Source organism: Drosophila albomicans, chromosome 2L (genome assembly GCF_009650485.2).
Source record: "Drosophila albomicans strain 15112-1751.03 chromosome 2L, ASM965048v2, whole genome shotgun sequence".
NCBI lineage: Eukaryota > Metazoa > Arthropoda > Insecta > Diptera > Drosophilidae > Drosophila > Drosophila albomicans.
This window is the reverse complement of record NC_047628.2, coordinates 20,865,331-20,892,862: the sequence shown is the minus strand read 5'-3', so window position 1 is coordinate 20,892,862 and position 27,532 is coordinate 20,865,331. Positions and strand designations below refer to the sequence as shown.

General features: G+C 44.9%; 2 protein-coding genes across 14 annotated transcripts in view; one reads left to right on the top strand and one right to left on the bottom strand.

The window, feature by feature from the left end:
- Positions 1-558: 558 nt before the first annotated feature.
- Positions 559-27,532, bottom strand: part of LOC117563336 (serine-rich adhesin for platelets) — a 45,535-nt gene continuing 18,561 nt past the window's right edge. For 2 of the 13 annotated variants that reach the window (XM_052002868.1, XM_052002869.1), the window contains exons 4-19: positions 27,327-27,504; positions 25,644-25,731; positions 25,286-25,439; positions 24,029-24,320; positions 23,785-23,874; positions 22,900-22,938; positions 22,038-22,244; positions 21,183-21,328; positions 20,212-20,384; positions 18,779-19,270; positions 7,305-9,669; positions 6,999-7,236; positions 6,721-6,919; positions 6,421-6,655; positions 5,644-6,313; positions 559-5,571 (exon numbers count right to left, since the gene is read on the bottom strand). In XM_052002868.1, the coding sequence (XP_051858828.1) occupies positions 2,760-5,571; positions 5,644-6,313; positions 6,421-6,655; positions 6,721-6,919; positions 6,999-7,236; positions 7,305-9,669; positions 18,779-19,270; positions 20,212-20,384; positions 21,183-21,328; positions 22,038-22,244; positions 22,900-22,938; positions 23,785-23,874; positions 24,029-24,320; positions 25,286-25,439; positions 25,644-25,731; positions 27,327-27,504 (8,378 nt within the window). In that variant the 3' untranslated portion in view covers positions 559-2,759. Of the gene's footprint in view, positions 5,572-5,643; positions 6,314-6,420; positions 6,656-6,720; positions 6,920-6,998; positions 7,237-7,304; positions 9,670-12,683; positions 12,871-18,778; positions 19,271-20,211; positions 21,329-22,037; positions 22,245-22,899; positions 22,939-23,784; positions 23,875-24,028; positions 24,321-25,285; positions 25,440-25,643; positions 25,732-27,326; positions 27,505-27,532 lie in introns of those variants that run through there. The other 11 variants (XM_052002861.1, XM_052002862.1, XM_052002863.1 and 8 more) reach the window with 10 other exon arrangements.
- LOC117563432 (uncharacterized) lies at positions 25,789-27,309 on the top strand. Its single transcript, XM_034241766.2, has 2 exons — positions 25,789-26,471; positions 26,529-27,309. Exons 1-2 carry the CDS (start codon positions 25,886-25,888, stop codon positions 27,272-27,274), a joined length of 1,332 nt encoding a protein of 443 aa, XP_034097657.1. The 5' UTR covers positions 25,789-25,885; the 3' UTR covers positions 27,275-27,309.

Below are 27,532 nucleotides of genomic sequence, written 5' to 3'. Positions count from 1 at the left end.
CGCGAGGAACAACTCTATCGATTGGCATCAAGAAAACATGGGGTCATCTAAGAATCCAACACTTGTAATTTTTCAGTCAGGGGGCCAAAGAAATCGAAAAGAAATCACAAATTGCAGGATAACTCGAGATCCACAAGGACAATTTGGATGTCCTTTGGTAGGATGATAGTCCACACTAAGAAGCGTTCTTTGACACAGGATTCGCAAGAATCCGAAAGGACATGCGAGAGTTATAAGCTATTTTCTCTATACAAAAAAGTCCTTGTAACTTCGTTGTTTACAGGATATTCGTCCTTTTTATTAGTTCGTTCTATTTCTATTGATCAGACCTATCATTACGCCAAAGGACATTTCGATAGTCCTTCAAATGGCCGAGATAATAAGGATTTCAGCAGTTTATGAAAAATTTTTAATGCCTACCCCTTAAAAATTTTTCTAATTTTTTTTTTATAATTTTCTTTAAATATTTGAATGTCATTTGACAAAATTTTTTATTTGCATTCTAAAAACACAAATCCTTTCGATTTGCTGAAAAAAATCATGGAAATAAAAGCAATGTTTTGTTGTAATTTTGGAAATTTATTTTTCATATATTTATCTTGTTGTTGTTGCTGTAGTTGTGTTGTAATTATCATACTTTAATTAAGATTTATACTTAGCATCTCTAATTTAAATTGTTATTTTCTCTTGTCTGTTGGTGCAACTGTTAATGTTTTTATTCTTTTGTTTGTTGTTTTTTGTTGAGTGGATCAAAGTGCAAACAAAATAGTATTTCCATTTTGATTTATATAGTTTATGTATTATTCAATATATATATATTTATATATTTATGCTTTTGTTTTTGGGAGCCAGTTTTTGCCGTCTAATAATCGCGCCAATTGCATATACATACATAAAATTATTGATTTAATTTTTAAAAAAAATTCTATTTTCTTTCTCTTCCAATAAACATTTGTGTGATTTGTTGCTTGTTGTTATAATTTTGTTTACTGATTAGTTTGTTGGTTGGTTGGTTTTGTTTTATGTTCCAAGTACACAAAAATCATTTTCAATTGTTAAAAACATACAAAATACAAATTAAAACTTATGCAATAATATAAATTGTTCACTAATTACATAATTAAAATTAGAAATTAAAAGCGATCTTGACAATGATAATGTCAGTATATTGTATATGTATACATATATATATATATAAAGGTATGTATGTATGTATATGTATATATATATATATGATATAGGACTTGCGCGAGTACACAATTATAACATAGGCAGGACGACAAAAGGGTGCGGAGGATACACGAAGATGATTTAAAGATCGGGTGCTGTGTAGTTGAAGGAGGGTTAGACATACACACACAATCATATATATATGTATATATATATATATGCATAATAAAAATAATAGATAAGTATTCAAAACAGATGGAGAGAGAATTCATGATGCGATCCACGATCTGATGTGATCGACGAGAACGTTTAAGTGACACGAGTCTTTTAAAGATACTAAAATATGTACAGGTTGTTTTTGTTTTCATTTTCATTTCGTTTTATGATTAAGATTAACTCTTGTGAAGGACGACAGCTTTGAACCCAATTAATCCTCTATATATCTATATATGTGTATACATAATAATAGGTGTGTGTGTATATGAGTGTATGTATGTGTGTATGGTGTGTCCATTTGAAACTGTTGTAAGTTAGTTTGTTGTTGTTGAAACATTCTGCTTTTTTGCCATTTTGCTTATCGATTACAATAATAATTTGCAATAATTTAAACCGATTACTCTGCGTCTTCTTCCTTTTCCTCTCTGCGGGGCAGCGAGTACAGCAGCCTCTCCTCTCTCGCTGCCTCGCAATTACAATTAAATTATAAGCGCTTTTTTAATATATAATATAGGGAACCGTGGTGTGGCAGCATCATTAGTCTGAATGTCCCGCAATTAGTTGCAGCAGTTGCGGGGCTTCAGTCTAATGCTGCTTCCCGCTGTGTTAGGTTCTCCGTTCAGCCGAGGATCACATACATTGGCCAGTTGCCTGCTCCTGCTGAAGATTTCTCTCGCTACTCTCTCTCGATCTCCATGTTCCTCGGTGTCGTTGCAGCAGCGAGCGTAGTTGCAGCAGTGCTCGTTGTTGAACGCACAATAGGATCCCGAAGTGAGAGAGTGAGAAGCGAGTCGCCACCACACAAACAGAAGCTGCAGCTTGGCACAGCAGCAATATCTGAGTCCTCCTACTCGCTACATACAAACGTATCTATATATAAATGTGTATATATATATAGATGCATATAGTATATACTATATATATAAATATTTATATATGTAATGGGGTTATTTACTTATACTTTACACAACTTTAAGCTTAAGGGATCTACTACTCAATCTAGCGCGAGTTCGCGTACTTCTCGCACTCGTTCTCGTTCGTTTACTAGAACTTGTTCTCCGTCGAGTACCTTTACTCGCTCTCGTTAGCATGCTCGTGCTCGTTGTGGCACTCGCTCTCGTTCTAGTGCGCGTACTCGTTACATTTAGCCTTGATTTCAGTTTGGATGCTGTTGCGGTTGCACCACGATTTGCGTTTCTGGTGCGGTGCCTACTGCTTGCGTTATTGGCCGCCGTTTGCTTCTGCTTTTGGTTCATATTCGTCTTCGTCTTCGTCATCATCTTCATATGCTTCTTATTGTTGTTGTTCTGGCCTTGTCTGGTTCGAACGCCCGCCGCTGGGGCGCTGTCGTCTGGCTAGGAGCATCGTTTTACTCATTCATTCCGCTCCTCTGACTCGCTGCCCGTTGACAGATTAAGCGTTGCCGCATCAGCCGATTGCCGTGTGTGGCGTGTGGAGCGCAGCTCACGGCGCTTTTCCGGCGGTTGCTCAGCCGCTGAGGCGCCACCATGTTCGGTGCCCGAACGCGGGCGCTTCAAACGATTCGATGAGCGACGATTCTCTTCAGCTGCCGCTGCTGCCGCCGCTGCAGCAGCTGCTGCTGCAACCGATGAGCTGCTGCTGCTGGAACCACTCAAGTTGGCCACTGCATTACCGCCACCGCTGGCATCGAGATCCTCAACGCTGCCGCCATGGCTGCTGCTCGGCGCCGTTGGCTTCTTCAGTATGGGCTGAATGATCAGCTCGTCGGCCTCCTCGTAGGGTGGCGGCAACTTTGCGGCATCGGCAGCATTTGTGATGGTCAGCGATATGCGCGACTCGCTGCGCTCGGAACGTTCACTGCTGGTGCTCGCTCCGCTGCTGATGGGCGGCGCAATCGTGATGGTTGTCTGCGAGGGCAAATTAGCAGCGATTGCCGCATTGGAGGCGGCATTCGACCCGCTGTTGAGTGGCGTTAGTGTCACCTTGTCCTGCTCCGGCGTTGGCGTCGGCGCTGGTGTTGAGGAGCTGCTCGAGGAGCCGACGCCACGCAGACTCTTCTCGATGGTGCTCATGCTTGCGCCCAGATTCAACGGCAATCCTGCAGCCAAGGCGGCAGCAGCCAACTCATCCTTTGTCGGATGCATTTCGCTGCGAGCTCGCTTCGATTTGTGCTGCTGCTGTTGTTGCTGCTGCTGCAGTTGCTCGGCATCGAGAGCTGCTGCGTAGGCAGCTGCGGCATTAAGACTACTGCTGGCCGAAGATGTAGGTATCAGCGAGATGCCCGATCCCAGTCCCAGCGACTTGGTGTAGAAGTCCATCTGCTGCTTGAACGCATCCTGTTCGCGTTGTCGCTTCGCCGCTGAGCTACTGCCACTGCTGCTGCTGCCACCCGCTGAACTGGAGGCGCCTCCTGTCAAGCCAGCCAAGCTGGCCAGTGAGCCGGGACCACTGAGCGGCAACGACCCGCCTGCGGCTGCCATCGCCTGGGCAGCCATCTCGGCGAGCAGCGCCTGCGAGAAGTCACTGGACATGCCGGGTATTTGCGGCAATTGTGCCGCAGCAGCAGCCGCTGCTGCCATCGCTTTCGAGCTCTTGCTGGCCGCTGAGGAACTGGCGCTATTCGAGCTGCCGCTGGCCGAGCTGGTCGACGGCATTTTGCCCTGTGAGAAGGCCTGCAGCGCAGCCAGATCCGTGGGCAACGCGCTGCGTGCCAGACTCTCCAGCCACTTTTGTTGCTCCTTCGCAGAGGCTTCATTTGCAGCAGCGGCTGCCGCAGCACGTTTGCTGGCGGCGCTGGAGCTGCTGCTGCTATTGCTGTTGGAACTGCTAGGCGTGGGCAACGGTGGCATACCAAGGGAGCTCATTAGTCGCGTTGCCTGCGCCAGATCCATGCTGCTCATGCGACTGAGCGATTCCAGCAGATGAGGATCAGCACCGGGCATCAGCAGACTGGACAGCTGAGCCATGTCGGCGGCACTGGGCGTCGCAGAGGTGGACGAATTGCGTTGGCTGTTGCTCTGGCCGCGACTGCGACTGGAGCTGCTGCTGGTGGAGGGTGTCGTCACCGTGCCGCCGCTCATGCTCGCCATAGCGTTCATCAGATTGGCTGCCGAGTTCGCAGCCGCATTGGCGGCGCCACGCGAACTGCTCGACTTCGAGGACTGCGACTGATGCGACTTGGAGGACTGCGTGGTTCCGGTGAGTGCGGCCGATGATGTGGTCACACCATTGAGCAGATTATATTGCTGTGCCAATTGATCGTACGCAGATCCCAAGCCGCTAGAGCCCAGGGAATACGGGTTGAGACCGCCCAGACTCATGGGCGGATACAGTATCGACGGATTGGGGAAGAGGAACGGAAAACCGGCAGCCAGTTGTGCGGCAGAAGCAGCATTAGCGGCAGCATTCTTGCCACCACTCGAGTTGCCACCAGCACCGCTGTTCACCACCGCTGCGGCGGCTGCTGCTGCAGCCAACTGAGCGGCCTCGTTCTGCTGCTGTTGCTTTTTCTTGTTGGCGGCCGAGGAGGAAGATGAGGCGGAGGCGGAGTTGCCAGCGCTGGACTGCGATTGGCTCTTGCCGGTGCCCGCGCCCGTGCTGCCCGTGAGGCCGCCGAGCGTTGGTCCCGCAGCAGCCATGAGCGCAGCCAGCGACTGGGCATCCATGCCGGCCAGATTGCCCAGTCCACCCATGCCCGCCAGGCTGGCAAACAGATTCATATTGTTGAGATTGCCCAGACCGGGTAGACTGCCCATGCCGGGCATGCCGCCAAATGGCGCCATTGAGAGCAACGGATTCTTAGGATCGAAGGCGGCCAGCGGATTCTTCGGATCGAATGCTCCGAGTCCTGGGAGATTGGCCAACAAACTAGGATTGAGACCGGCCAGCGAACCAAACTGCAACGCTGCCTGATCCAAAGCGGCAGCCGATTGCGATTGACGCGACGATTTCTTCGACGAGCCACTCGAATTACCGCCAGCTGGTGACTGCACTGCACTCGGCTGTTGCTGTTGCTGGGTGTGACTGCTGGAAGAGGCATTGCTGGAGTTGGAGGAGGGACGACCGCCATGCGATTTGCTGGCGCCGTAGCTGCCGCTGTTATCCATGTTGCTGACGCTGGGCTTGGGCGAAGGTGCCGACATGGGGTTCTGCATTTGCTCCAGCCACTTGGGATCCACTTCATAGTTGGGGTTCTCCGTGAGCCTGCAAAGCGGTGGGGTTAGTTTCGTGTGTAACGTATAGTTTCATGGATAAACCCTAATCAGGGACACTTACCAGGTCATTAGACGCTTAAGTTGAGGCGCCTTGTTGCCACCCAGACGCTTGCCTGTCTGCTTGTTGATCACAGGAACTGGCTCCTCGCCTGTTAGGCCGAGGGGTCCGCTCATTGATTGCTGCTGTTGTTGCTGCTGCTGTTGTTGTTGCTGTTGTTGTTGCTGCTGCTGTTGTTGTTGCTGCTGTTGTTGTTGCTGCTGCTGTTGTTTCTGCAGCGCTGCCGCCTGCTGTTGGGCACTGGAGCTGCTGCTCTGTTGTCGATTGCCTCGTCGACTGTTGCTGCTGCTCGCGCTGCCGCCGGCTGCACCAACGTAGTCAATGCTGAGCTGATCGCCGAGTGGGCTGCTCATGTCCGACAGCCATTTGTTGACCTTGTTGACGTCGTGTGGTGCGTTGAACTTGGAGCTCAGCTTCATGGCTTGCTCCATTTCGGCCAGCATGTTTTCGTAAGCCTTGCGTTGCGCTGGCGGCAGATATTGCATCATCTTTTGCTGTTGCTTGAGGAACGATTGCGGATCGCTGGCCATAGTCTGGGCCAACAGGGCATTCAGACTGTCCTTGCTGGACAAGCCGCCCATGGTCATGTTCTGCAGGGCGCTTAGGCCGCTGCCCGTCGAGCTGCTGCTTGCACCAGCGCCGCTTCCGCTGCCTTGGTTGCCGCTCTTGGATTCTGTAGGGAAGAGAGAAGATATAGACAGACAGAACGTCGTTTAGTGCGTGTTGTGGATAGCTTCAGCTTGGGGGATTAGAAATGAAAGCGCAGAGACTCAAACTCACTTCCGGGCACTGTCGTAACAGTGATGGTAAAGGGTTTCTGGTTCGACTGCTGCTGGCTTGGCGCTTGCAGATTAGCCGGCGTCACCGACACACTCGGTGGGATTTGTGGCTTTTTTGAGGATGGCAGCGAGGGATCCGGGAAGGTCTTTTGCTCCTTGGCCGCCGAAAGACCGAGCACAATCTCGTCCAGCTTCTTGCGCTTCTTCTCCTTGCCAATTACAGGCTCCTCAATAGTCTGTTGTGGTGGGAATTATATTGGTTACTATTGCTTGTTAGTTAATGAGATTCTCTTAAACTTACGCAATTGTTCTTTTTCATTAGTTTGTTGAGCGTATCGTCCAGCTTGCTCTTGCTGCCCATCGAGGGGAAGGCTGAGCTAAGCGCGGCATGCACGCTCGACTTCTTCGAGGGCATCGAGAAGTCCTGCACTTCACTAAGATCGATAGCTCCGGCGCTGGACGCCGTTTTAAGCATCTCTGTCATGTTCATTTTAGGCAAGCTGCTGTGAAAAAGTCCAGAACATGAATTAGTTATGTCCACAACTAGGTAGACTGTATGTTTTGCTTGTAATTACGCACCTGGATGACAGGTCCATGGGAGCGCCCATTGACGGTGGCGGCGTTTTAAGTGCCGGCACAGCGGGTTTATTGAACTGCCCGGAGGATTGCCGGGAGAGTGAGGGATGCTGATGCGCTGGTGGCGGTTGCATGCCACTCAGGGCTGCAGACGAAGCTGCCGCTGAGCCACCACGACGTCCTGAGGAACCAGTCAACGCCTCCATGTTGGCAATCTCACTTTCCCAGTCTTTAGGAGCCACTGCAAGGTGAATAAGGAAATTAATTAGTAATCTTAATACATTGAAAACTGTTTTCTGAAGCGCTTACTTGATGAGCTGTTGAGCAACGCGTGCAATTTGGCACGCTCCGTCTCCACATCGATGGCAATGTGTCGCTTGCGCTTTTTGCCTGCAGTCGAGACGCCTCCAACACCACTGGGCACATTCAATCCCGCGGCATTCACACCGCTTGCTCCAGTGCCCCCGGTTGCCGCACTCAGCGACATGCCCGGCAATAAAGCGGACAACGAGGTGGCATTGCCGCCACTGGCAGCAGCTGCCACAGCAGCAGCAACCGCTGCATTGATGCTGTTGGCATCCAGACCCGGCAACGATGTCGCTGTCGGCACCACTGTGGGTGTCTTGACCGTGGGCATCACGTTCGCCGAGACAACATTGTTTGCCGATCCGACGGCAGCATTGCTGGCCACCTGTTGCATTTGGGAGGCCTGCAGGTGTTTCGTTACACCCTGATCAGTGGTGATGGTGATGACATCGGGTGTCGTCGAGCGACGCTCAATGCTGTTCAGGTGTGGTATCGATTCGTGCAATGCAATGTTGAGATCGGTGGCACCCTTTAAACCGGCAAAAGCGCTATAGTGCTTGTCCACCGGCCACTTGTTGCTCTCCACGCAGCAGACGATGTGTGCGATGCGACGCTCGAGGGCAAAGTCCTTGAACCAACGGATCATGCACATCTCCAGCTTTGGCTTTTCGAGCTTCTGTTGTTTAATAGCTGCCGGCTGTATGACCTCAAGGTCGGGGAAGCGAGCTTTTAGTTCGGCTGCCTGCTTCTTGCACTCTTCCTCGACGGCTTTTTCTTTTTCCTTCATAACCTCGTCGTCGTCGGGATCGGTGGGTGCAGCAACCAAATCGAGTATCTCTTGCTCACTAGGCTGCTTCTCTGCGTTGAGAGTGGGCTTCTCCTCGGGAGCCGGCTTGTCATCTTCTGTCAGATCTGTGACTTCGTCGACAACTTCGGTCTTCTTGGCCTCGACGACTTCAGGGGCGGGAGTTGCTGCCTTCTCGGGCTCTGCAGCAGCTTCCTTGACTGCCTCAACTGCTGCGGTTTCTTCACCAGCTGCCTCAGCTTTAACGGGAGTTGCTTCTTCCTTTTCAGCGGTCGCTTCGACTGCTTCTTTCTCATCAGACTCTGCTGACTTCTCGACGGTAGTCTCTGTATCCATTTTGGTTTCTTCCGCCTGTTCGGTGGATTTTTTCTCCTCCGTTGCAGACTCCTCTTCAGCCTCTGTTTTAGTTGCGGGTTTGTCGCTTTCGGTTGAGCTTGGGGTTTCTCCCTCTGTTGCAGCTTCCTTCTCATTGCCATTCTCCGCAATGGGTTCGTCTACTTCCATTTTCTCCTCGCTGTCTTTCGTCTTAACTTCCTCGACTTCATCGTCGACCTTTTCAGCGGGTAATTCCTTAGTAGCTTCACTGCTCGGCTTGTCTTCGCTGGAGGCTTCTTTTTCTGCGCTCTCAGCGGTTACAGCTTCTGCAGATTCCTCGACTTTCTCAGTCACCTTGCTCTTCTCCTGTTCGGTGCTGCTGTCTTCCGCCTCAGACTTTGTATTCTCAGCGTTTTCTTCTGGCTTGACTTCGGCCTTCACAGGCGACTCCTTCTTGATAACGCTCTCCTTGGTGAGCAGCTCATCATCCAGGTCGATAACCTCGTGCTTCACAGCAGCCGCTTTTTCGGCCTTTTCAGCTGCAGCTGCTTTCTCTGCAGCCGCAGCTGCTGCCGCCGCCTTTTCGGCCTCTGCATTGAATGCTTCTAGTTTGATGGTGCGCTGTAGTTGAGCCTCGAGTTCGCGTATGAAACGCTTCTCTGACTCGGAGAAACTAAAGTTCGGGTCGTTAAAAATAAAGGTCTCCGAGCGATATAAGCCATGCTTCAGCACGGCAGCAATCAATTCCTTGTCATGGCGTCCGGGTTCCCACCAGTCAGGTGTATCTGCATTCATGCCACAGAGTTTTAGACGCTCCTCGAGCTGTGGATTGCGCGCTACTTCACGCAGCTTGGCCAGCAGCTCTAGACGATCAAGTATGAGTTTGGCATGCTCCTTCTCCACTTCCTCGATGATGCCCTCCAAGCCACGCTCGTTTTCAGCGAGCTTGAGGCCTGCCTGTCGTCGGCACATGGCCACAAAGACCTTGTAGTAGTCACTGAGGGTCTCGTCGCTCTTGCGCTCCAGATGTGCCATTTGCTTGAATTTGGTCCAGTCTGGTGTCTGTTGACTGCTGTTGTTATTGTTGGAGCCCATAGGCGTGCTAAGTTGCATATCGACGCCATAGCCAGTGAGCACACGCAGGAATTCGTATTCCTCGCGACGATTCCACTTTTTGGGTATCAGCTGCAGGCGTTGAGACTCTCGCTCCTTGGCCGCCAGTTCCATCTTGCCCTGGCGTTCCATTTTCTGTAAAAGGGGAAAAGTAAATTCATTGCATAAGTAGGGCATCACGAAGCATTAAATAATAAATAAATCATCTGATAACATTGTTAAAATAAAATACAGTCAAGTAAAATAAAATGCAAAGTGCTGTATAGGGAATTGAGATTTGAGACTGGGGATATTTTGTTATGATTGGTTTTCAGTCATGTAATGTGATTCATAATTGCTTCTTATCGCAGTGTTTATGTTAGTATCTAGTAAATTGCGTATTTCACAATAGTAAGCGAGGATAGGTTAGAAAATTCTGTTAAGACGTATTAAAATGATAAACATAATTAAAAATAAATATTGTTTTAATTTCTTAATTTATTTAAATAAACTAAATGATAGAATTAAATATATATTTGGGATGAATATTTGTAATATACGAAATAAGTAATTACATTTCCAAGTTTAATATCCCTAACGACCTGAAATATTTTCATTTTATGCCATAAACTAAACCTTCTTAATTTGCTCTTCGTATCTCACGTAATACTTTTCAAACTGCTTTTATCACATTATATGCTAGCATTTAATAAATGGCGTATTTCACCAACTGCATATCTAGCACAATTTTATTACAACCCCTGTTGTAGTAATAACCGCAGCTAATCAAATTTAATTTTTCCATTTTATTTTCATAAATTCTTTTCTCATTTGGTTTAGTGTGACTCACATCGATTGTTTGTAGTGAGTGGCTTGTTAATAGATTAAAGAGACATCATCAGACTTGAAGTATAATCTTAGCTACTTTACAATCGTTACCCATTCATGACATATACCCAACGCATGGGGCGATAAGATAAGACCTAAGGTTTCGTCTCTCTTTCTCCTATAATAACTAATAAATAAATAATTCAACACGACTTAAAAGTTACAGAGCTGTACATAAGAATCTTATTATATAGTATACATAATATATAATAAATGTATGCTTATGTTTTATGGCCATTCAATTTGATTACCAAAAATCGAAAAAAAATGTGGAACGCAACGCAAATTCATTACGAATATGTGCACAATTTGTTTCGAGAGAGTGAAGAGAAGAGAAATTAAAAGCAACGGCCCCTTAATATCAACACCATGGACGGGATGCATAGCAGGGGTGGGTGCTGCTTTTAGTAGGGGGTTAGTTGGTGGTCTCAGTCCGTCTGCCCGCCTTTCCTCCTGCTTTTCTGTCTCTGCCTGCCTGCTTTTTGAATTACAATTTTTGCGAAAAGTACAAAATGCGAATGGCGAACGCAAAGCAAAGGGGCAAAACTGAGAGACAATGGCGACGACGACTAAATACGAGCGAGAGCCTGAAAACTGTGAAACTGGAAATACAATAAAATCATAATAATAAAAGTAAAAAATCCATTTTACACCCCTAATAACGTGACGAGACGAGCAGAAGAGTATCAAAGAGGGCAAATGCCAGGCCAGGCCACCGCGACAATGAGCGCAAGCCGAGGAGGCAATGGCAGCCCCAACCCCACCATTGGCAGTCCCAATGCCGGAGTCAAACAAATGAATCCTGCGAGACCAATTGCACGGTACAGAACAAGAAGCTCTCTTCATACACACACTCAAAGCAAACACACACTTCATGGGTGAGCTTTGACTTACCGCCCTCTTCCCCTTTGGTAGTTAGTTATGAAAATAATAATAATAATAATGGTGGGTGGCTAGGCTACCAGTAGGCGACTCGTCAGATAGAGAGTTGCCAGGTGGTTGCAAAAATCATACACATACTTGGCTGCTATTTTGTATATGATTCGGGTTGTGAATGTGAATGCAAATCAAAACAACAACAAAAATAACTGTCTCTATGATGACTATGCACATGCAAGTCAAGTCAAATGCTGCCTTTGGGGGCTGCTGTTGCTGCTCTCAGTTTGCAGTTGGCAGCACTGTCTCCGGCTTTGCCCTCAAGGATGCCAATTGGCGCAGGTTGGCAGCGCTGGTGCAGCTTGTGTACTCGTGTACTTCTTTCTAGTATGTGAGACTAACGGCTTTTGATATACAAATTTCAAACAAGCAAACGATATCAAAAAAAAAAAAAAAAAAAAAAAAACCCAAGATGGTGAGGGGGTATAGCAGCAAACAAAAACAAACGACAAAGCGAGCAAGATAAAGAGCGAGCAACGAATGAACGACGAACGACCTCTTACACTTCCTCCTCTTTACCTCTCTATCCCCCCTCATTCGACATACTCCAGCTACTATCTTTCTCTCTCGCGCACAAGACACGCGACGCCTTCGCCATTGGCAGGCAGGCAGCGCCCTCTTCGTGCATTTTGCACGATACAAACAACAACAACGATACAAGTGCGAGCGATTGATTATGATTATTAGTAAGTAGCAAAGCAGTCGCTGGCAGAGCGGCAACTGTCCAAAGAAATGGAATGGTATGGCATGGAAATGGGGTAGAAGACCAGGCGGAAAAACGAATTTAAATGAGCGCTCGCTCACTCACACAAACACATCGAACTGAGACAACTGGTTACCGTGTATATTTGTTTGTTTGCATGCATGTGTGAGTGCGTCGCTTTGCTGAGAGAGTCGCCGAGTAAAGTGAGTGAGTGAATAAGTTACACATGCCTTGCTTCTTGCCGTGTAAGTGGCAACGTTCAGTACGTAGTACATGTGAAATCTATAGGCATAAATTTATTGTTTTGTATTTCGCTTTAACTGTGCAGCTCGACTGGTTGCCACTCTCTTGTTTTGCCCCCTTCCACCTCTCGCCATTATCTACCTCGTGTGGTTACTGCTTTGAAGTTGTGTGTGCAGAGATGTTACTTTTATTTCTACTTCTTGTGTTCTGTTTTGTGTTTCTTCTTTTGCATTCACATTCGTTGATGTCTGTCGCATTCGCATTTGCCTTCATTTTAATTAAGATTTGCAAATTCTCGATACAATTTAAATTGTCATTGTCATTTCAGTTCAGTTGAGTTTAGTTTAGTTGATATTATTGGTATCGTCATCGTTCTGATTGTTGTTGCTATCGTTTTTACCTCCAAATAAATGCCATTGTTTAAAGTGGGCGCCACTGATGCGGCGGCTGCTGCGGCAGCAGCGGCTGTTGATGATTTATTGAGATGCTCGCAGAATGCAGAGAAACTGCTAAAATCCATGGGTTTAATAACCTCCATTTTGTTGCTAGATCATAGGCACACACACAAACACTAAACAATCGAAACTAACATCGAACCAATAATATGCAATTTACAATGCATATATTACATACACAAACACTTGGTAGATATCACAAATATATATTATTGAATTGGATTTCGATTGCCGCATTATTGATTTTAATTAAGCACTAATTATCATTCATTGCGACGACGACGGCGACACATTTTGCCATTTGCACGTTGCTTGTTGTTGTTGATGTTGTCGCGTTGTGTTTCGTCAACGACGTCTGCACTCGCCACACTCGCAACTCGCACTCGTCTCGTCTCGTCGTCTACTTTTGCCTCAGCAATTACATTTTTCCATTCGTTTGATTATTATTATTTCTTCCACACTCACACACACCAACACTAACAAACATACACTACATATGCAGAGGGTGATAGAGGGAGACGACATGCATAGAGAAGAGACGGGTCACGCCGATACCGATACCGATACCAATGCCGACGATGCCGATACGAAAACCCCGACGAAACGACGACGACGACGACAACGACGTCGACGTCAACGATGTTTGGATATGGATGCGTTTGCTGCTCAAGCACTTGGACTTTTTACAACTTTACACCGCGGCGCTCAAACAAATAATGAGCGAGCGCATTGCGGACTAAATACAAGAAACACTCCTCACACACACACATACAGATAAACACTCATGCATGTATACAGTGAGAAACACAGTCGAGACCACAACGGGGACGTATACGCGCGCACGGAAGCAGCGACGGCGGCAGCGGCAGAGCGGCACTAGCAGCTAAAATCGAATGCGAATCAGCCAGCAACAGCAACACAGCGACAGCGACGAACACACAGAACACGGGGGAGAGGTCGGTCGTCAGAAAAGCAACTACTATTGAGCGAGGGAGCAAAGCAGAGCCACAGCCATAGCCATAGCTAAAATATAGCTATAGCCATAGCTGTGGCTGTAGCCAGAGTCGAGTCAGAGTCAGAGCAGAGCAGAAAAACCAAACCAAACGAAACCAAACAATCGTGAGATTAAGCCAAACGCCGTTTTGGGTGAATGTGAATATGAATGAGATGGGCACACAGGCAAGTAAGCAAGCGAACAAGGCAGGCAGGCAAAGCAAGGCAGGCAGGCAGAAAGGCAGTCACAGCCTGTCCTCAGAGGTGAATGAGCGGCAAAGAAGGCATGGCAAGCCAAGCCAAGCAAAGCGTCACTTGCAGTGCCAAAGCAGCCAAAACTGAGAGCGAGAGCGAGAAAGCAAATGAGAGCGCAATGGATGCGAGAGCGAAGCCAGCGAGAGCGAATGAGAGCACACATATTATATTGAGACTGAGTCTGAGTGTGTGTGTCTGTGTGCGAGGAGTGTTGTACTGTGCACTGGATGGACGAGTTGAAGAAGAAGAAGAATGAGAATGAGGAGGCAGCGCACATTGTGTCAACTGTGTGTAATGTAAGCAAAAGGCAAAGGCAGGCATCAGGCTCTACACACACACATCCGCACACTGACACATAGATGTACGCATACTCGTTCGCATATATTCACTCGCACACGTGAGTGCGAGGGAGGCAGGGAAACGAAAGGGGGGATTATACATGACATACACGGCAAAAAAGCCAAGCAATGAAACAAATGTACCACAAAAACTGTTGACGACAAGGCGGCATAAGCAGCAGCGACAGCGGCAGCAGCAGCCGCAGCAGAGCAACGACTGCGACACATAGCGTAAAAGGGATAACATAAAATAATAGCCAGCCATGCGCTTAGAGGCTAGAGCCCTGAGAAATGGATTAAAATTCAGGTATAAAATGTGAACATACATACAAATACACATATACAGAGGATATTAGAGAGACGAAGCGAATTTGTCTTTTATGCGAAAGGACAATGGGGGCATTGTGTGAACAATGCAAAAAAGCTCAGCAGGGCACAAGTTCTTGACCATTATTATTAGAGCACACCAACTGATTGTTTAATTAATGCGACCTTTGACTATAACTATAATCTACATAAAGACATGTGTGTATTTGTATGTTTGTATGTACGTAATGCGCAGATTGTTGGGCAAGTAAATGCGAAAGATAGAAAATGCAGTAAAGTGCGATAAGCACGTAGCACCGTCGCTGTATAAAAACGAGATTATTAATCAATCTGTAAGATACAGATACAGATACATCTATACAACTCGCATCGAACGAACAATCCCACCACCAATACCAACACTATTAAACACAGCAGCAGCCTCTCAGCACAACAAAAGCAAGCTGCCAATCGACGGCGACAGCGACACATCTTCAGCAAATGCATATGACCAAACACACTCACACATGATCAGTTGGTGAGAGAGGAAGAGAGCTCAAGTAAATGCAACTGCACGTGAGAGGTTACGATTGCGCTAGTATGCGTAAATTTACCATACACACACATTCACATGCTGTGTACATGTGTGACGATTCTCCTATGTGTGTGCATGTATGCTCGTAAATTTGACTAAAGCGTAACGCAAAACTAAATCAAAAGGCAGGTAGACAACAAGACAAGAAAAAGCAGCGACTCATTTAAGACACGTAGCCCCCACTAATACATTCATACATTGTCTATATGTATGAATGCACTTCATATATATCGATGAAGTGACCATTGCACACTGGGCAGGTTTTGTAAATGATACGAATTGTTTATGGATGGATGACAGGTGTGAAACGAATGCGCCGACGCGGCGGCAGCTGCCACAAAATGCAACAGCTACACAGCAACACGTGAGACTCCGCATCGCACGCGCACAGTGCTCACAACGAGTAAACGATATGTTTTGCATAACACGTCGTACAAATGGTAATTGCATCACTGTGCAATGCAATACACGGGAACAACCGAATGCTAATACAATAATAAATCGAATAGCGGTCAGCCAGCCAGCCATGTGAGCATCCAAGCAAATCGCCGAGACCCCAAAGATGGCGCAAAAAGAATGCCAAACTCACACACACAGACGCACACATAGAGAACAACGACATACACACATATATATATATATGTATGGGTAAGCTAACTCTATGCCCGTCTGTGTTCTAAATTCACGTTGCAAAAATGCAAAAAGGGAATAAAAAGCAAGTCACAAAGCTAAGCGCGAATGAGCCCTGCTGTGAGATACCCTCTTCATAATCATTCAAAATGGACAGACTGAATATTTATTGAATATCCTTTCATAAACCTGTTTAGGTCTTTTAGGTTTATTGAAAATAGAATGCACTAGACACCTGTGAACTCATAAGGTACATTAGTATACTTAATGAAGTCAGTACTAGAGTTCAAATTCCTTTCGAAATTAAAAAATTAACCATCAAATATATAATCTAGAGTAATTAAGAATAAATGCATATGGTAACGAATGTTTTGCATCTTACTTATTATTAAGTGAAGATACCCCTCAACCTCATGCTTAGCGGGTATCGAAATTCTTGTAGGCTGCTGCAAGTAGAGAAAAGCGAACAGTAGAGCAAAAGCAAAGGAGCAGGCAGCAACTACAACAAGAACAACTATAACGATGAGCTCAAATGAGCACAATTAGGCTTTGGCTTTATTGACGTGCCGCGGGCGAAAAAGAAACGACAGGAAAGGGAACGAAACGGAACAGGTCACCACAGCGGAGTCACATATAGATTCGACATCACCATCGCCATCGCGTCTCGCTCATCGAGCTGAGCTTGCCCCGTGAGAGCCGAGGCTACAACAAAAGCAACGAGAAAGACACAGCGCATTGAGAGCGGCTGCTTGGCTTTTGGGTGGGCGCATGAAGCAAAAAAATTAAACATTGGATAAATCCAGCAAAATGTAAAATTACAAACTCACACACACACACACACACACACACACCAGCATACAAAATACATAGATACACAACACTCATGGAAAACTAATACACACAACAGCATGGCGCACACACAAGTACAGCCAGCAATAATAATAACAACAACAACAACCACCCGTTACCGATACCCAATATGCCCAACAACAAGCACACAGCGTCGAGTCAGAGACCAACGCCAACGCCGCAGTCGCCACCGTCGCGGCAACAATCATCGTCACCAAAGAAGAACTTCGTCAATACAACAGCAACAGCAGCAGCAACGACAGCAACAACAACAACATGGCGCACATTTGCCATAATGCGGCTTTGGCTTTGCGTTTTGCCTGTGTGACTGTTTTGCTGCTCTTCTTGCTGCTGCTGCTGCTGTTTCGACGTCGACTGCGCTGCTCTTTGCTGGTTGTTGTTGCTGCTTTCGCTTGATTGATGGCGCTGGCGTTCGTTTTGCCTTTTGATAATGGCGTCGACATGGTCGCTGTTGATGCTGCTGCTGCTACAGTAAAATGCGCGTCAGGTTGTACAATTGACTTCCACATCTCGACAAGTCGGAATCTCATAATTTGACCCAAGAGCATAAAATAGCCAACATGGCGGTGGCTTCACTGTGTTTTGCGCCTTCTTCTCCTCCACCTCTTTCTTCTTTTTGTTTTCTGGGGATAGGTGGCAACACCAACAAACAACCTTTTTGGGGAGGCTGCTGATGCTGCTGTTGTTGTTGCTGAGTGTGCAAAGTGGTTTGACATTTTCTCGTTGGCTCGTTTTGGCTGCTCATTCGCGGCCAGAGCAGAGCATAGCAAGAGCATCTCGTGTGCACCACATTTTTGGGGCGAAGTCAGTTCGGCAAACACGACGAGTCAGCGGCAGCAGCAGCAACAGCAACTCTATGTGTATTTCTTTTATTTTGCATAAATTAAGCATAAGTGTATTTGTATTTGTATTTTTGCCCCGTGTCGTTGTCGTCGCTCTCGCCTCGTTTTGTCGTTCGTCTCGTTTTGTCATCGTTGCTTTTGTCTGAACATTCGGAAGTACACATACACACACACACACACACACACACACATAGACAACGACATCCACCACCGCCATTGCCACCTCACACGGTGGGTGTAACTTATTTTATTTATTTATCTTTTTTCTTTTTCATTTGCCAGATTCCCTCTTTTTAGCTTTTCGCACACTCCACGACAAAGCGAAAGGAGTCGGGAGTCTATCGATACATATCGAAAATGGCCAAGTAGACAGTGTGTAAGGGAAAGAGACAACATCAGACAATGGGCAAATAAGCCAAAAGCATTATATCAAGATTAACTCGGTTTGCTTTGTCGAATTTGACTCAATTAGCACTTAAAATTTAAGGGTTGCATTGACAGAACATTCGAAAACCGGTTCCGGATCTTTAGCCTTGACACCCTTACTGAATGATCAACTCACACCCCCTCATATGAAAAGCGTGACATAACGGATTCTAAAGTTATGGGAAATGAGGTAAGAAACGAAAGAGTTGGTCAAAGAAATTATTTCGAGATTTTTCGCAAACCAGCTGTAGTTATTTGGTAAGAATAAAAATTTATGGAATCTATAAATATTAAATGTAGCAAATTTCTCTCAATTGCCTATTATTTCGTATACAGTTGAAGATAAATAATAAATATTTGTATATTGTAAATAATAGAAAATATTGAAATAAACATAATAAATATAGATTTCGATTTAAAATACTTAAAATCATGCAGGTTAGTATGCAATTTGTACACTTTATATAGAGGGTTAGTTCTCAACGCAACTTTTGTGTGGTAAGTGTTTGTGGTAAGTTATTGTCAATGTTTTGGGGGGAGTTTAAGTGGTTTGTTGGGTGGTCATGGTCTATTAACGATGCCACCGGCATCGACTCGAGGGTGTGTTAAGTTCTGCTTATTGTTTTTGCCGAATAGCTAGGTTATGTTTTATCGGGGGTTTGAGGGGTAGTTGGAGGAGGGTTATGTTTTTGGATAGTGTTTTGTAAAGTTTCGTTTTTTTAAATGCATATTATAGAGATAGAGTTTGTACTCATCAGATTGTTGTTGTTGGGCGATTCACGTACATTGTTCATGCTGACCAAATACATGGCCAGTTTGTTGATGTCCAAATTGGCCAATTGACTGACGTCGGTGGTGTTGAGGATGCTCAGCATCAGGCTAATATCAGCAGCCGTTGGCATTGCCGGCACTGTTGATCCACTGACAGTTCCCACCTGCTGCTGTTGTTGCTGCTGTTGTTGTTGCTGCTGCTGCTGTTGATGCTGGCTCAATCCGTGTTGCATCGAGGATGCGGCACCCGTGGCCGCTGCGGCGGCGGCTGCCGAGGTGCTGGCACCTTGCGATTGCATCAGCGCCTGCAGGCTGCGATTGCTCGAGTCGAGTTGCTGCTGCAGTTGGCTAACTGATCCGCCGCTGCTGCCGCCTTGGGCCGACACATTGCCGACGCCGACATTGCCAACATTGCCGCCAGCGCTCTGCATCTGCATTTGCATCGATTGCAGGGTCGGTGTGGTGGGCACCGACAGTGGCGGTGTCGATGAGACCAGCGCCTGTAGCTGTTGGGATTCAGAGAGAGTGGGAGGATTTTGGGTGTTTTTGTTGTGGTAAGAACTCGGTTAGAACAGCACATTTAAACAGCATGACAGATTGAGTGGGTGAGAGTGTGAGAGAGAGAAATCGAGTGTGTGAGAGATATGGATAGATGGATATATAGACAGACAACTGCTTCGGCATTTGCTTGGGGGGGTATTTCCTGAGTCTTTCGCAGGTAGTTTTGTTAATCAGCTGTTGGTTTGTCCTTCGGTTCAGTTCGTTCGTTCGTTCTTGAAAGTCAATCGTCAGTTGTCCTCGGTCGCATTTCTACTTTTTTACTACATGTACAATCTAAGCCAAGTAGTTAACTACGGCCAACAGCTAAGCAACAAAACTACATACTCTACAAATTTTGAAAGGTTAAACACCTTATTCTTTTGGTGAATTTAGTTAGTGTTATGTTCAAAATACGAAACAATAAGGACAATCAAAAACAAAGTGTGGAACGACAAATTTGGTGGATCTTGCAAGAATGGTGGAAAACACATATGAAAGGGTTATCGATCACGCGATCGATAACTAAAATAATTAAAGACACTATTGATATATAGTTGCAAAAACAGTCCTGAATAAATCGGCTATGGATTTACGATTTATTTGTCAACTAAAATGGTAAAATGTGAAACAATTTCCATCATTCTTGCTAGGATTTTGTGGTGTGCAAGGTATAACATACAAAAAGAAACGATAACAGTTAAATTCCAGATTATATTTGAGGTCTCAGTGATCACACACACTGTTCGAATTAACCCAAAATCGGAACAACTTATCGAGAATCGATGCTGATAAAATGATGTATGTATTATACAGATAAACTGTTGTGATCGGATGTTGTTGTGAATGGAATGGAATGGAATGGGATGGGAGATTGGTGCAGTTGAGTTGATGGCACTTTGACACTTACCTTGGCCTTTTGCTGTTGCTTGAGCTCCTCCTTCTTGTAGTTGCGCTGATAGGCGGTGATGACACGTCGCAGCCGTGTGTTGAGATCCTGCATGGATGGCCAGAGAGTGGCATCTTCGACGGCCACCAGAGTGGGTGGATAGCTGCCCGCAACGGACTCTTCCTCGTCCAAGCCTAAATTTGAGTTGGAGTTAGCATTTTCGGAGTTTTGACCCGTCGACGACTCCCCGCTCCCCGCAGGGGTCGTTGCAGTAGTCGAAGTTGTTGTTGTTGTGGTGGATGATGGATTGGTAATGGTGGTAATAATAGTAGTAGTAGTAGTGGTGGTGGTGGTGGTTGGTTTGATGTTTGTGGTGGTGGCGTTGTTAGTGCATGAGTCTGACCCGGCCTCGACCGGAGCAATGGCAGCGGCATCATCGGCATCGCCATCAGCTGGCGCAGCGGCCTTGGCCGTTTGGGCTTTGCTCTTAGCCTCATCCATTTCAATGTCCACCGCGCTTGTTGTGGTTGACGGCGACCCGGACGCGGACGCGACATTAGCTGCCGCAGACGCCTCAACAGTTGCCGACGCATCAGCATCAGTGCCTCCGCCTGGCGTTGTGCTCGAGGAGTCGGCATCAACGACAGCTTCGGCTTTTGCATCGCTGGCGCCTTTGGTGGCATCTGCATCGGCATCGGCAGCAGCTAATGCCTCGTTGGCGGGCGGTTGTGCGTCGTCTTTCACTTTATCATTTTTATGATCCTTATTTTCATTTTCTTGATCAATTTTAGCATTGTCTTTTTCTGGATTTTGTGCCGATTCGGTTAGCGCTTCGTTGCCAGCTGACGCTGCTTGGACGTCCGCCTCGACGGCGCTGCCATTGCCCTCGCCCGTGACGGCTTCCTCGTTGGCTTTTTGATTTGGATTTTGATTTGAATTTGAATTTTTGCCATTTTTGGCGGCGCCGCTGATTTCGCTCTTTTCGCTCTTACCCGACGAACTGGGACGCTCTGGATCTAGTGAGTCCTTGTTGTCGCCCGCAGTTAGCTTGGTGGAATCCGAGTCTTTTGTCGTGGTGGTGGCATCATCGTCCACCTCATCGCCGTCATCGTGCTTGGAATTTGCATCGTCCTCATTTCTGCAAGTCCACCAAGCAAAGAGAGAGAAAAGAAAACAGCATGCGTTAGTTCTTTTTCTGCGCTTAAAATGCAACTTGACAATGACAACGGGGTCAAATGGGCTTCTCTCATCACATGCCGGGAACAACAACAGCAACAATGTTGTGTTTACACTGAGCAAAAAAAAGATGTACACGTTCACACATATTTATGGGAGGCAACTAATGGATCCAAGCAAATGTATGTTCAGTGTGACCGTGGTACAAATTTCGAATACTTTAAGTATTAATTTTTGTATTATTTTCGGATCGGACGACGGACTGTATAATTTTCCCTTCAGTAATAAAAAATTCTGATCATTTTTTCCTTAATCCTTTTTCAGTATACGGTCACACTGCACTTCTCTAGATGTGGTGTTAATAGTATAAATGCTATATATGCAAAATGAATGCTCAAAAAAAGAACATTCCCAATTCTTGGTGCTACCTTGGCCACTCCTAACCATTTGTGGACAGCGACTGGTCTCATTAAATACTTGACTATTTATGTTATATATGGTTAGTACTTGTGGCTTATGTGGTATTACGATATGGCAAATGGTTTAACCTAAACAGTGGGGCTATAGCTAAAATGGATGAGGGACGGGGAGAGGGAATGTGGAATAATGTGGGTAGTTTTTTTGTTCGTTTGTTTAAATTTTGTTCCATATGATGGGTGGGGCAAACTTACATCGGCAAATTCGTGACGGCCAAATCGTCACCGGCACCGGCGCCCACGTGAGTGACAAAGCACAGATTAGGATCGGCGCGCATTTGACGATACATTTCACAGCCATGCTTGTAGGTTCCAACCAATAGACTCTTATCACAACAAATGGGATTCCACCATGAGGATGGCACTTGATCGGGCGTTGGCGGCGGGCGAATGGGGAGCTCGCTACATGATATACACACATTGATATATATTTATTTAGAGAAAGAGAGAGATTATATGGATGAAAGAGAGGGAAGAAGATTGAGAATGAGTTTATTTTTTTTTTCGAATAAGAACACAAAATTATTTGCTGGTTTTGTTCTTTCAACAAATTCTATGCATTGTTTTTGTTTGAAATAAAAAAAATGTAAAAAATTAAAAGAAAAGCATAAATGAAAATTTGTAAATAATAATAAACAAATCATAAAATTTGTAAAGTTTTTGTGTTGGTTTTGTTGTTAATTGCCAATTTGTGCTACAGTTTACAGATATTACACAAAACTACGAATGCAACTGAAAAATATTATGTTAAGAAAATATATATTTGGTTAAACTCGAGAATCGGAGATATCGAGAATTTGGAATTTGGAAAATCGTTTTTCTTCTGCTGGTTTTTTGTAATTTCGTTTTTTTTTTTCTTTTGTGTTGTGTTTATAATTTGGATCGATCGAAGATGAATGGAATGATTGATAATTGAGGGCATGATTATCAAATCAATATCCCTAGTCGCCTATTCGCTGCTGATGGGCGTTTGTTTTATGGTGGGCGTGGCGTGGCGGGGCGTGCGTGCGAGCGAGCGAACGAAGTAGCGAGCGAGATGGGTGTGGATAGATATTACCTTTCCAGATTGAGTGCTAGTTGCTTTGATTTCATACTGCTGCAGTTGTTGTTGATGTTGTTGGTTGTAGGTGGTTGTTGTTGTAGTAGTTGTAGTTGTTGTTGTAGTTTCCAAAAAGGTTGTGAGTGAATGTGTTTGTACATATATTGGTATATATGTTCGCATATATTGTACATATACATATATATTCGTATTCAAATTAGCAATTAGAATATTCGTCAAAAATTATTAAACAAAACACAGCGAGAGAAAATTGATGAACATTGTGGTACTTGTACTTTGATAGAGGATTACGAAAATGCTTTGGGTAAATGTTAATGTGAATCGTAAGTAGTTAAAAAGTTGCAGTTATTAAACAAACTTTTGTAGAGAGATAGAGTAATAGTCTATTCGTCTAAGCACACTGAGCGAGTAAAAAGTAAGGAGTTAGGAGCGAGAGAGATAGGAGCAAAGTTAGTAACGAGTAGCGAGTCAAACTCGCTAGCTCTCAAAGCGAAATTAATCACACAACAGATAAAACTGCAACTGATCAGGAAACGTACATTATCAATTGCAAATCTATAAATTGTGAGTTTAAATATTTAGTTATTTTGTTATTAATTAGCAAGAGATACAAACAAATTGGCATTTTTGTTTTAGTAGTAGGTACAATTAATTAACGACTATAAAACATGGCAAACCAAATAAGAGCAATAAATAAAAATTGATAATAAAAAAAATAAATAAATATTTATCATGAATAATGATAATAAATAACGAAAGCGCTCGCCGAATAAATAGCGAGAGCAACAACAAACAATCAGTCAATCAATCAACGACAACAATCATAATCATAATGATGACGTGACGATGATGATGTATGAGATATGGACATTAAACGCCTACCTGATGGGCGTATTATCCTTGATCTGCTGCACAAACTCGCCAATGACCTCGTGCTGAATATAGTAGAGCATCCGAACACGCAGCAGAACCCTGTGAAATCGCAATAAAAATAATAAATGTAATTGAAAGAAAAGAGAAGAGGGGGAAAGGAAGGAAAAGAGACGAAGAATTTGATGTTAGCAATGGTCAGCCTGGCTTAAACGACGAATGTTAGTTTAAACAAATTCGATTCCACACGACTCACTTATTCGCGTGTCTGCCCAAATGCTTTTTGTAGGCGCCCTCCAGATACGCATCCGCATCGTACTTCTCCTTCTTGCTCCAATGATTCGGATCGTGGATGCTTATCGGTGCCGTCACAACGGCAGCGGCCACAGCACTGGCGCTAATGCCGCCCTCCTTGCCATCGCCAGGACCCTCGAGAGCACTGGACTTGTGAGCCGGAGTTGTGTTGCCACTGTTGCTGCCCGAGGCGGTGCCAGGAGCTGGCGTTGAGCTGCCAGTCATCTCCTTGTTGGACTTGCCACCATTGCGTCCTGTAAATGTGTTACAAGCCAGGAAAAACAAATTTAACTACAATTCTATTACAACCCAACAGCGAGCCGTGCCAAACGAAGTTGGACGAGCTTAGCTGCCAGGAATGATTGGGAAGCATGACAATGAGCTGAGCTAGGGTTATGAGTTAACTAATCAATGTTCTAATTATATACAGATTATAGATGTACAAATTATTATTATATGATATACAAGTTGGATTATTGAACGAAGTAGAAATGGACTTGCAATGATATATTCTTAATGCAACAATTTAATTGTTTCACATATTCTTTTTTTTTTTGCAAGCCCACATTTGTTTAGTAATGAAAAATATATTGCATTAATAAATGATAATTTGCTATGATTAGATTATGATACATGTTAGTTAACATATGTACATGGGTATGATATATAAATATATATATTTTATGATTATATAAATTATAAAAGGTTATAGGTAAAAGGCATACAATTGCATGGCAACAAAACATACACACACTTTTCTTCATTATTTACCAGTTTTGTTTCCGTCTGACGTACGTCAGTCGAATTAAGTCAAGTCAAGTCAAGTCTCTTCGAGTCAGTCAGTAATTGGTAGTAAAATTCTATTTTCGAGTAGTTACACTTTTCGCATTTGAACAGACTGATAATTGGCCATTGAGAAACCCATAACAAACGAATATATTACATTAAATAGCTGCCAGAGCGAGAATCGTCTACTCTCAAGGAGTAGAATGACATTTATATTATGGATATAATTATATATCTTTAGAAGATAGATTTAGGTCAATAGATTTGAGATATGTAGTCCAACCCCCGACAGAATATGTTCTAGTAAGTTCTTTGTACAATACGAAATAGTAATTTCTAGTTCAAGGCAGCTCGTTTTGTATTTGGTTTTCTTGTAAATAACTCTCTACGTCCGTGCAGCAGTTGGAGTGCGTGAATGTATCTTTTACCATACCTTTGGCATTCCTACCTCGCGGCACCAAATTGTGTAGACCACTATGATCCCTGCTGATCTTCTGCACCTCGCCATCCTCTGTGGGCGTAATCAAATCCCAAATGAACGTCTTGATCTTCTCGTCACCCTTGTACACTTGCAGGCAGTACAGCAGCTGTAAGGAGAACATTATTCGTTAATTTTCGAACACTTCTAAGCATTAAGTATTTAGATTTGTCTTAGTTTGGAACTCAGCAAGTTGAGAAGTTGTGTTTTTACTCAGCGAAAACCTAAAGTTTTCTCAATATTAGCATGATGGTCATCATAGTAGTGTATAAAACTAATATATAATTTGTATATCATGGATTCCTTCACTCACAATGATGCGTGCGCAGTCCTCGACGTCAATGTCACGCCAGCCACGCTTGAATTGTCCCATCTCCAGCAATTCTGACCAGCGTCCCCAACTGCAATTTATATGAGTGAATAAAAATTAAATGAGCTTAGTTGGCTTTCAATTATAATTCATAAGTTATTAAACAATTACAAAATAATATATTTCTAATACACTTTTTTCCTTATTTTAACCTGAAGCAAAGGATACATAATTACAGCCCAGAAATGCATAGCGCATCGGAAGCAGCTTTCTCTACACGTTCCGACATCAAGTCAACCACAAATACGCAATTAAATGTGAATGCCAAGAGATCAGTGCATACGATAAATGAAGATCAATATCCAGAATTGGATATAATGAGCATTGCCTACAAGTTCTACTTGGATGAATTTGCCCACCTCCCGGATGACGAACGTCGCAGTCGCTTGCACAGTTTGGATGCCCTCGAAATGTTGCAGACCATTGAGACGGTGCAAAAGGAGTTGGCCATTTATAAGCTTGAGAATCATATAATGGTTGATTTTCTGGAGAAGAATGACCCCAAATTGTTGGTGGGATTGCGTCATCGTCGTACTTCCATCCTAAAGAAGTTGCACAGCAAAAGCAAGATCCCTCAGGATAATCTACAACATTCGAGTCGTCATTCTAGTTCTAAGCGTTCCATTTCCATGTCGATACACATGGCTAGCAGCACCGTGGGTGAACGACGCAAACCCATGGAGTACAAGCTCAACTACAAGGCCAAGGCCGAGCTGGCCGAGAAGGCAACCTCCGAGGTGGAGAAGCGAGTCACGGATATTGAAAGGAACGGTAAGCACAGATGTTCAGATTAATCGTACAAAACTTAATGATCTCCTTTGCTTGCAGCTTCTGTGGAGGTAAAACAGTTGCGTGCGAAGATCGAAGAATTGCGATATCGCAGTGAGGAAACGATTGAGACCGAAAAGAACTTCATGCTGCACTTTCTGCGAGACGATAACGACAAAGCGTTTCTCGAGAGCGCCACCGAGCGGCAAATAGAGCGCAAACTGCGCAAGTTTACAGCCAATTGGTTCAAAAACGCTCGAGCTTTGCTTGGCACAATGCGACTGACGATTGTATCGCTGCAGGAGACGTGTCAGCAGCATCGTGCGGATCTAATCACCAAGGCGGATCTTAGTGGTATCCTGACAGCCGTCGACTTTGAGAAATTAATCATCAAACGCAACGAGTTGATCAACGAACTCGAGGAGAAGAACACGCATATGGCGGGGTTGAAAGGCATCACTGGCAAAACATCGTTGGCAATGACCGAGGAGAAGCAGGCCATGATGAATCTGGAAACGGAAATGCGCAATGTTCTCAATCGTACTGAAGAAATTACACGCACGATCTCCAAGCTTGAGAAAGAGGTTGCCATTGTGCAGGCCAACAATGACAAGGACAACGTTATTTTGTCCGAGCTTCGTGGCCAGTTGGACGAGTTTGAGGCACCGAGCGTCACCGAGTATATTGAGAAAAAGGAAGAGGCACTGTATCTCGAGAAAGAGGAAAAGATGTTGCAGCGCAAGATTTACATCCTTAATATGAAGCTCAACAATGTGATGCGCCGATGCCGATATCGGGATGAATAATTGGTTTTAAATTAAAATTTGAATTGCAGTTTCAAGTTGCAAGCAAACTTACCCGTAAGAGAGTAGACCTTTCTCCACCTTGAAGCACTCTGATTTGGCCCAATTGCCGTATTGAATCTCCTCCAGACCCAAAGCAGCCAAAGCGTCTCGCTCTCGTGGTATATACTCTTCGTGTCCCTTCTTTTCTTGGTTGCGATTGCGCTTCTCCTTGCGCCGACGCGATCGTAGACCTAAAGCAAAATTCAATAATTAGTATTA

Coding starts and splice junctions, on each gene's coding strand:
- LOC117563432 (XM_034241766.2), top strand. CDS start 25,886: ATGCATAGCGCATCGGAAGCAGCTTTCTCTACACGTTCCGACATCAAG. Junction 26,472..26,528: donor CACGGATATTGAAAGGAACG/GTAAGCACAGAT, acceptor CTTTGCTTGCAG/CTTCTGTGGAGGTAAAACAG.